The following is a 10365-nucleotide window of genomic DNA, read 5'->3' as shown; positions in this document are numbered from 1 at the left end:
CAAGCTCAGATGTCAGCGAGATTGGTAGGACGTCTCTGCGAATCAGATTAAAAGCGTTCCTTGATCCGACGACAAGGAATATACCAGTAATTAATTCCACAAATCACGAAAACGCGGGGAATGGATAATCCGATTATCCATCGCATTCAATCTTTCCTCCCTTTTTTACCGCAAAAAAAACGTAATTCTCGTTTCGGCAAGCAGCAATTAGGCCAGGAATATCCTCGATAAAGTATGCAAGTAAAAGCGGGATCGGGGAATGGATAATTAATTGCCTAATCAACCACCAATTAGCGAGAGGAAATGGTAACGTGAATAAACAAGGTATATCCGGGCCCACCACTCCAGAGAGCGGAGGAAAGAACGCCGTAAACAAGTCTGGCGCTTTCCTCGGGAATTCCCGAAACTGCCACACCGAGAAGCTTCCGTCCACGGCGTCGTGGCCGTCGGATCGTCACACGGAGCCACACGTACGCCTCAGATCCCGCCGCCCATGCCCCGTGACCGACGCAGCGGGGGGCCGTTTCGCCCCCCGATTATCTATTTAAACCCTCGACAGCCCACCGCGAAAACCCCAAGCGAAAGCTCAAGCAATCGAACAACAGTCGCCTAATCCACACTCAAATCAAGCACCAAACAGCCTCCAGATCCCCCGATAGAGCTCACCCCCCGCAGCCTCTGCAGCGAGATGGCTCCCGAGATTGCCGGCAAGATGACCGCCAAGGCCGCCGCCGCCGCCGCGGTGAAGCCCGCGACCAGGGCGTACGTGACGTTCCTGGCGGGCGACGGCGACTACTGGAAGGGCGTGGTGGGTCTGGCCAAGGGCCTGCGCAAGGTCGGCTCGGCGTACCCGCTGGTGGTCGCCGTGCTGCCTGACGTGCCGGAGGCCCACCGCCGGATCCTCGTCTCGCAGGGCTGCATCGTCCGCGAGATCGAGCCCGTGTACCCGCCGGAGAACCAGACGCAGTTCGCCATGGCCTACTACGTCATCAACTACTCCAAGCTCCGCATCTGGGAGGTAATCAACTGATCCACGAACCGCCGCCTGACCTTTCTCGTGCTTAATTCTTCGATAATGCTGTGCTCATCACTGACATGCCGCTGGCCGGCGGGTTCTTCTTCCTGCCGCAGTTCGTGGAGTACGAGCGGATGGTGTACCTGGACGCGGACATCCAGGTGTTCGATAACATCGACGAGCTGTTCGAGCTCGAGAAGGGCCACTTCTACGCGGTGATGGACTGCTTCTGCGAGAAGACGTGGAGCCACACCCCGCAGTACAAGATCGGCTACTGCCAGCAGTGCCCCGACAAGGTCGCGTGGCCCACCGCAGAGCTCGGCCCCCCGCCGGCGCTCTACTTCAACGCCGGCATGTTCGTGCACGAGCCCAGCATGGCCACCGCCAAGGCCCTGCTCGAGACGCTCCGCGTGACCCCACCCACCCCCTTCGCGGAGCAGGTGAGCGATCGATAGATGCGTAGCGCAGCCGTGCGCAAGCTCTTGAATTGTTTGTCGATAGCTAGCATAGGTGGGCTCACCGTTCTGTGGTCTCGTGTGAACTTTCTTGCAGGACTTCCTGAACATGTTCTTCCGGGAGCAGTACAAGCCGATCCCACTCGTGTACAACCTGGTGCTGGCCATGCTGTGGAGGCACCCCGAGAACGTGCAGCTGGAGAAGGTGAAGGTGGTGCACTACTGCGCGGCGGGGTCGAAGCCCTGGAGGTACACGGGCAAGGAGGCCAACATGGACCGGGAGGACATCAAGATGCTGGTGAAGAAGTGGTGGGACATCTACAACGACGAGAGCCTGGACTTCAAGGGCCTGCCCGCCGCCGACGCCGACGACGAGGTGGAGGCGGTGGCCAAGAAGCCGATCCGCGCGGCGCTGGCGGAGGCCGGCACGGTCAAGTACGTCACCGCGCCGTCGGCCGCGTGATCCCCGTGCTGCGGCTGGAGTGTTCATCACTCATCAGAACATAAGAAAGATCTTACTACGATGCCTTTAGTTTTTCTTTCTTTCACTTCCCGTTTTGTTTCCTGATGAATTAGGGTGTCTGAATTCCGATCAGTTCCGTTCCACTGTGGGTGTGGTGTGAGCTTACTATACCATTCCAAGTGTAAGGGTTCGGTCAGGATTGGGCTTTGTGAACACGCCCCCTCTGGTCACAGCTAGAGTATTTGTCCTGTGCCGAGGGATTATTATGTTTAGTATTTCGGTTGGTAACTTAATTATGAAGATACTATTACATAATAGGAAGCCGCGAGATTATGGCCATCTACTCTTGTTAGTTTTGATGTCACTGGCATGTCTGGTACTCTGGTGGTCGATCCCCCTCCAGTCCTGTGTGGTTTTTGTCTAATGGCGGGCCAGCTGCTACAGATGCGCGTGCGTGACGCACGGGCGATTTTTGTTTTCTGCGCTGGGAGGCGCTCCCCTGACGTTTCTGGATGGTTCGCACGTTGTTCTCGCGAGCGCATCTTCGGCCCCGCGGCAGGGGAGCGCATCTTGTCCTTGTTTGTGCGCTAGGCGTCTCTGGATGTCTCGCTCCGCGGGAGAAGAATGCAGTAGGAGCGCTTTTGGCTTGTTGCTTCTGAGGGCTGGTGGCGGTATGGGCCGTGAGAGCAGCAGTAGCATCAGGTGGGGCACTGATCCGGGGAATCTGGCCCCCTGGTGTTGATGGTCGCGATTCCGTGCGTGTGGCCTCGACGGAGCCTCATCGACAGGATCGTGTGGCCTCGACGGAGCCTCATCGACAGGATCTTCCTTGTCTGCGCTTCCCGTCTCTGGGGCGCCAGCGCACGGGTTGTTTGACGGACGTTACCGTTTCCTCCGTCGGATCTAGCCGAATTGAAATGGCTGACGTTTTTTTTAAAAAAAAATTAAAGTAGGAGCACTGCCAATTCATTTAAGAAGAAAACAAGTTGTTCAAAGATACGGAGTAGGAGTACATAGATATTTAAACGACTCAAACTCATTGTCAAGAAAACTAAAACGCCTCAGGTGTCCGACAGGCCACCCTTCTCAGGTTGACCTCCTTAATCAGCTGCACGATTTGATGTAGTTGCATTCTTTTTTGTTAAAAATCCTCCTGTTCCTCTCCTTCCATAAATTTCAACATGTATACATAAGAAATGGCCGACGTGATGATCAAGTTCTGGCTTTTCCCTAGTTGGGCCGCTGATGACCTACTGTACTACGGGTAAGCTTCAACCTAAATCTACTGCACTGCACCAGTACTTGCATCGTTCTCGCCCTGTTCTAAAAGAGTGCAACTCGAAAGTCAAATAATTTTAAACACACTATTACGAGCAGGCCGCATCAAATTGGCAGCACACACGTATCTCCACTCGCCCGTTTCCCTGGCGCGTTGGTTAAATTACCATGGGTCAGTCAAATGCCCACCACTTATTCCTATATTCTGGAACTTGGAGGACTGACAGGGTCAGTGAGGCTAGAAAGTCCAGCACCAGCGCAGGAGTTGGAAATGAAATTCATCTTGTTTTACTGTTCTGCTCCAGCACCAGCCAATAATATTTTCCTCTCACGCTACTACAGCAGCAGCCTCCAGCCACTAGTCAGCCAGTAGTATTTTTCTCTCACACTACTCCAGCAGCAGTCTCCAACACCAATACAGCACCAGCACAACGAGACTTGCAGCTGCCGGCCGCCATAGGCAATGTGTCTGTCTCCTCGTCCTCCCTCCCTCTCGGGTCTATCCCGCGGCTGAGCCACACTGACGTCCACACGCGTCGTCGGCACTGCACACGTACACACCGGCCGAGCGAAGCCAGTGGCTCTGCGTTCGCGGCGGCTTTGCAGCGTATCCATCCTATAAGGGACGGATTAAATTATGCTTGGTCCCCTCTGTTGCATGCACCCACTGAGATGCCAAAGCAAACTGCACCAACAATTCGTACCCAGCAAAATCCCACTACCCCGAAACCAACGGCTCAGATTACATGTGGCGACAACGGACGATCCAGATGAAAAGTAGGCTTCAACGCGCGGGGATGGCTTCAACGCCCGCGCGAGCCTCGCCCTTCGTTTTGACTGAAAAAAAAAAAAAATCCGTACCCCCACCCCCTCCCGCGTCCCGCGTTCGATTCCGCCGGTGGATCTGGGGGCGGCCGTCCTTGGGGCCGCGAGCCCCGCCGGTCTCGGGCGCCGCCGCCGTGCCCTTGGCCGAGAGGGGGAAGGGGAGGAGGAGGTCGCCGAGCGCTGCACGGGTGGTCCGCTGGCGGATCTGGGGGTGGCCGCGCCGCTCGCCCGCTCGCCTGCGCCGGCCACCGCTGTAGCCCCGCTCGCCCGAGCATGCCGCCGCCGCTCGCCCTCGCCCGAGCTGCGGCGTGCCGGCGCCCCTGCTGCCACCTCCTGAGCTGCGGCACGCTCGCCGCCGGCACCAAGATGCAGCGCGCTCGACACCGGCCCGAGCTGCGGCACGCTCGCCGCCGGCACCAAGATGCGGCGCGCTCGACACCGGCCCGAGCTGCGGCTCCCGCGCTCGCCCTCCGCGCCCTCCGCGGCCGGCGTGCGGCGCTTCCGGCGTGCTGCGTGCGGCGCGCCCTCCGCGGCCGGCGGGGGCCTGCGGCGTGCGGCGCGCCCGGCGTGCTGCGTGGGCATGCGGCGTGCCGCGCGGCCTCCGCTGCCGCCGTGCCACGCGACCTCGGTCCACGCCTTCGGTCACCGGCCACCGTCGGCGTCGCGGACGCCATTTCGTAGGTAAGATGTAAGTAAGCTGCAGCTCGCTCTACTCAGTTCATTCCATCCTTGCGCTCTGCTCCCCGCATGCTCACCATGTGCTTGATGAAAAGCCAGTAAGGATTCCCGACCATATTATTTTGATAATATTTGCTATTTTCGAGCAGATGCGATAGTTTATTGTCAACGGAGTGGGTAAGGAGCCAAACTTTCACTTCTGCCAACTGCTAGAGAAGTCAAGCATGGATTGGATGATGGCGTCTGTTTAATGCAGTCGTGGGGATTTCATGCTGCAGGCAGTCAAGTGAGTTGAATGGTTATTATGATTCTCAAATTATTAGTCCAGTTCTTGCTGTGTAAATCGTTATGGTTTAGACGACACCTGCCTTTATTGTAGTCCTAGACTGCTAGCCCACCAACACAGGTTGCAACATTGTTATGGTTTAGACGACACATGCTGTTATGGTTTAGACGACACATGTCTGAACTCTGAACTTTATCTTTGAAATTCTTCCCCTTAATTTTCAGGCATTCAACTGACCGAGAGGTAGCACTGATGGCTCTCATGGCTTATTTATCATATATAGGCTGGTAGCGGTAAGATTATCCAATTAATACCACTAGCACTACAATACTGGATATATCCCTCTGTACATTTGACGTTTATTAGACATGTTTGGAAAGGGCATCGTGGTTTCCTGTAATTAGTCTTCAGATTCCATTTTAGGTTTTAATCATTGATATGGTGTTGAAGGGAAATCGGTACATACACGTAGAAGCAAAATGAGCAGCTGAAATTGTAACTTGCACAGCCGTTGTTTGCTTGCATTTACTGTAGATGGCAGATGATGACAAGCAAGGCTTTCATTTTCACCAAGAAGGTGCAAATCCTGTATGTTGCCATGGTTTGTGAATCCTCACAGCAGCAGCAAAGCCTTTTGTTTTTGTGCCAGTGATGATTTAAAAAAAAAACTTTGATGAGAGATGCAATGATTTCTGAATCCGAACCAGGCTTAAGTTGTCAAGTCAAACACTAAATGCTTATTTGTCAATTTAGTTAAAACTTTTGCCATCAGTTGCCTGTGATTACATCTGATTGAAGTGGAGCATTAGTGCTCATTTTATTGTTAAGCATTTCAGATAGTGCCCAGACACTATCTGGAATGTTTAATTTTCTCTGATTCACTCCAAGGTGCTCAAGAAGAATCACAGATATATAGTGGTTGTTTCATTTTGCAGTGATTAAGACATGCTTAATTCTTTGCTAATCTTTGCTTTTTAGGTCCCAGGTGGACTTGATAAACATATGGTCCATTGTGGAGGGATCTTGATTTGCAGTAAGATAACTTCTATATTGTGCTATTTTTCTAATGCTCTGTGAACAAATGCCAATCATAGATATATAGTGGTTCTTTCATTTTGCAGTGATCAAGACATGCTTAATTCTTGAAACTGGATAGCTGTGCATGTATTAACCAGCTAATCTTTGCTTTTTAGGTCCCAAAGTGTTCCGGCATCTATAGTATTATTAAGAATACTGCATTTGGGCCTCCAAGTATAGTCTGCAATTTTAAAATGAAACATAAACTTAAAATTATTTTGTACCATTTGCTTTCATGATTTAGAGCTGAGAGAATGGCAAGCCGAGAAAATATTTGTGGCTTGTTATGGTTGACATGCAATTCCAAAGTTGTAAATACAGTTAGGGACTGTATTTTTTCTTGGTTATATTTCTTACCATTACTTCTTACCTTGGAGAGTTGGAATTGAATTACAAGTATAGCCACTGAGATACATAGGTCAGTAGTATCAAACTTGAATGTCTGTATACTTCTCTAAATGCACACAGATAGCCAGCATTTACAAAGATTATCCAAAGACAAGAAATTAATAATGCCTTCTACTGAATATGCTAACTGGAGTAGGTTAGTTTGGTAATTTTTACTTACTTCATGCATGATCTATGCAAGAAAAATATTGTCCTGTACCTAGGCTTATCAATTTACATCAGCATAGCTTATGATATGGTTATAAGATGATCTAGGTTTAGTGTTCTTCATATCTATAAAATATTTATAGGGAGAGCTTACATAGCTATATGTTTACATAACATATTTACTTATATTCTTTGCAGTGCGCATGCCTACATTGTCTTCAAAGATGAGCATGCCCCCTCGTAAAAAGCTTCAAGGAGAAGGGCCTCTTTATGACAGAAAGAGGACTGTTTGCTTTGAAATTTAACCATAGCGTTCAAGTGCTGCATTCACTCCTGCCTTCAATTCTCAATAGGCCGGGTTGCACTAATGGAGGAAGGAAATGCCCATGAAAGTAATGTTGAAGACCCTTTGGTCGATGCTGCCGAAAAGGTGGACCACGACCGTGAGTGCCCTTGTTTTCTATACTTGGTCAATAAAATTCTATAATTAGTGGGTGCAAATATGTTCAATGATGAGTAATACTGCATGTGTAGGCAAGGAATGTATTGAGGACAACATTCCTGGAGAAATCTAAAGTCCAATGTTCAAGTGCACATGTACGTGATCTCCATTCTGCCCTTATATAGATCTGATAGCTGAGATTATTAAATGCTGGTCTGACGAATGAAAAAAAATCTTATCATGAAGTTATTTGTTTGTTGTAGTGGGGTACTTTCTTATTTGTGCTGGTGAAAAATTGTTCATTGGAGTAGCATGGGATGGTCATCAAGGAGAAATATGTCATGGCGTTATCTAATATTCTCTTATGGATATCATATCAAAAGTTGGAATGATATGTTTGTTTTGAAAGTTAGGCTCTTGACCATCACAGCCCTGTATGCATTCTTTCTGAGTATAATTATGTGATGTTGAGTATAATTCTGTGATGTGCACTTAAATATGTTTTTTTAACCCGTAGCGTTAGCACGGGCCAAATTACTAGTCAGGATAAGGTCAACAGCGGTGTAGGAGTACTACGCACATGCACCGCTCGGTGTACGTGCAGTGTGCTAGCGTCGCGCTCGTGGCGTCTATTCGTTTGGCCTCGTCGCGTGCAATGCGGACGGGCCCGTTTGGTTTGTAGCATATTAGTGAATAATGATATTTTGACTGCTAATTACGATATCAAACAAATCCAGTTTATAAAATCAACATTAAAACTCCCGCGCTAATGACTCTGAAAAATCTAATGAGATCTTTGACCGCACGATTAGAGGATGATTACTATAATATCACGGTAGCAAATCATCGATTAATTAATATCATTAGATTCGTCACGAAAAGTTACACTAATTTTTAAAAATATTTTGCAAATTGACTTTATTTACTACTTTATACATAAAAAATTCTCTTATAGAATGAAATAGCACAACGTGAACCAAACAAGACCAGTCAGGTACAAAGCCAAACCCGGAGACAGCATGTGGCGCGCATTCAAGTCGAGCTACCATCCCCCGGCACAACTCTTCGTGGCGGTCTCCAACTCCAACTGCCTTGTTTGGCATTCAAAAAACAGCGCGAACATTTTTCGAAAAAAAAATCTCATATGCATGAAGTATTAAATAAAGTCTATTTATAAAATCTTTTTAGAAATAAGTATAATTTTTCGCGACGAATCTAATGATGGTAATTAATCGATGATTGACTACAGTGATGCTACAGTACCATCCTATAATCGCGCGGTCAAATGTCTTATTAGATTCTTTAAAGTCACTAGCACGGAGGTCCTAGAGTTGGTTTTATAAACTGTTTGACACCTTAATTAACAATTAAAATGTCACTATTTATTAGTATGTTAAAATCCTAACGCAAACCAAACGAGACCAACGAGACCAAGAACACACCCTGATTTGATGGAACTGGATGATCGTCCCCGTCCATTAATCAACGGACACGTACGTACGCAAAAGCAGTAGGAGATGAGAAGTGGCGCAGCCCGGCGTGCGGGAGGCGTGCGTGTATAGGCGCGTGACCGCCGCGTATGGCGGCCATGGATTCCTGGCTCCCCGCTCGGCGGCACTTACGTGGACCGATGTGTGACATGGCGGGCATGCCGGCGCGGCCGGGCCCACCGGCGAACTAGCGCGCCGCCTGCAGGGCGTCCGGCATCGTGCGGCCGGGTTGGGTGGTGGGGCTCTCCGATCCGGTAGTAGTGTCCGTCCTCCGCTCTCTGGCTCCGTTTTTCCCGCTAGCCGGGGCGCCCACCCGCCGCGGGCTCGGCACAGCCACGCGCGCACCATGCACGGTGGCGATCTGGCACCGGGAAGCAAAGCGCCGGCCGGGGCGCGCCGGACACCTGTGACTTTGATGCTACTGGCTTCCTTATCCACCCGTGACGACCCGACAAGGGCTCATCCACTGAGTCTCTGTGTGTAGTTCGTAACTCCCCAACTAACCATCGGTCGTCCATCGTTCATTTCGTTCGGTTGTGCCATGTCGGTCGGTTATCGCTAGCAAAGATATATTTTATCGTCACCAGTAGCTGTCGTTTAGGTAGCTTGTGTGACATCGTCGACAGTGCTCGGAGAAGAACCTTGCATCACGAAATGTTGCAGCCTGCAGGGGGACTGCGATAAATAATGCAACTGACATGCCAACCACAGTAGTACGTTAATGTTTGGCCCGAAAGGCGATTTTTCTTGGCAAGATAGGAGACTAGGGGTGTAGATGTAATGCTGTTTGGTTGAGACAAGCCAATCTTTGATTGGTGCCGGACAAACAAGACAAACCAAATAGCAAATAAACAAGCCGGTCCTAATCTTTTCATTAGGAGGGATAAGCCAGTCCTAATCAAGTGACATATTTTCAAGGTTGCATCAGTTAATTGAGCTTCGTTTTTGCAGACATGTTTTCGGTGTTAGCTACTCGTACGTCCTGAGAAAACTACTCGTGTGGTTTGGTTCATCTTTTGATGACAAAATTATATCGCTGTATGGTTTAGCAACAGCCAATAGCTGGCAAAGTTTAATTTCACGTGGACGGTACTCCATCGTAGCTTGAGGCTGAACCAGCACGTGTCACAAATGATTTCCAAGGACTTATATGAAGGATCATACCTGTAACTAATCAGAAAACATAGGACCAACACTTATATGAAGGATCATACCAGTATCTATTGTTATGTGTATACTCGGGAATACGGCCACAATTTGTAGCATAAATTGTGTATAATCTAACCACCACGTGTACTCTGCGACACTGCATTCGTCGACGAACTCGTTATGGATGACCTAGACTTCGTAGTGCGCATACGTAGGATGATGTGCATGGTATATATAGATAATATAGATGATAACGTGGATATTTTTTACATCGACAAATTGATCGACGTTATGCCCCGTACCCCAGCAACCCATTTACCTGCCTGGCTAGTGGGTTACCTACGTTTGGGGGGGTGGGGGGGAGCCAACCTTGCGTATGCATTCCGCGTGACGCGGTCACATTTGGATCACATTGAACTCAACTTTAGTCCGAACTTCATTTTACGTGACACTACTAGAAAAACATTAACTGTGACCTTTAAAAAGAGCCCCAAAGGCAGGCAGGAAAAATTACCGTCCGGTTAATGGCCAGCATTAACCGAGATGGTCACTTTTTATTAATCGAGGCGGTTACAGAAAACCACCTCGCAAAATACATTAACGAAGACGGTTACTATAAAAAAGACCGCCTCCAAAATTACACCTATTTTCG

General features: G+C 49.3%; 1 protein-coding gene and 1 long non-coding RNA gene across 6 annotated transcripts; both read left to right on the top strand.

Annotated features, from left to right (window-relative positions):
* The first annotated feature begins 578 nt into the window (after positions 1–578).
* LOC120691036 (galactinol synthase 2-like) lies at positions 579–2276 on the top strand. Its single transcript, XM_039973992.1, has 3 exons — positions 579–1018; positions 1132–1455; positions 1568–2276. The coding sequence occupies exons 1-3, from the start codon at positions 689–691 to the stop codon at positions 1931–1933; spliced, it is 1020 nt and encodes a 339-aa protein (XP_039829926.1). The 5' UTR covers positions 579–688; the 3' UTR covers positions 1934–2276.
* Positions 2277–4030: 1754 nt separating this feature from the next.
* LOC120691332 lies at positions 4031–7552 on the top strand. 5 transcript variants are annotated; one of them, XR_005682185.1, is made up of 7 exons: positions 4031–4717; positions 4864–5000; positions 5225–5293; positions 5979–6033; positions 6831–7075; positions 7167–7229; positions 7338–7552. It is a non-coding gene; the product is annotated as an uncharacterized LOC120691332 (long non-coding RNA). The 5 variants fall into 5 exon arrangements; XR_005682187.1 differs by having other exon boundaries at positions 6831–7062; positions 7167–7551; XR_005682183.1 differs by having other exon boundaries at positions 7167–7551.
* Positions 7553–10365: the final 2813 nt, after the last annotated feature.

This window comes from Panicum virgatum, chromosome 9N, assembly GCF_016808335.1.
Source record: "Panicum virgatum strain AP13 chromosome 9N, P.virgatum_v5, whole genome shotgun sequence".
Lineage (NCBI taxonomy): Eukaryota > Viridiplantae > Streptophyta > Magnoliopsida > Poales > Poaceae > Panicum > Panicum virgatum.
Note: the sequence above shows the minus strand (reverse complement) of the source record. Positions and strands in the feature narration are given on the sequence as shown.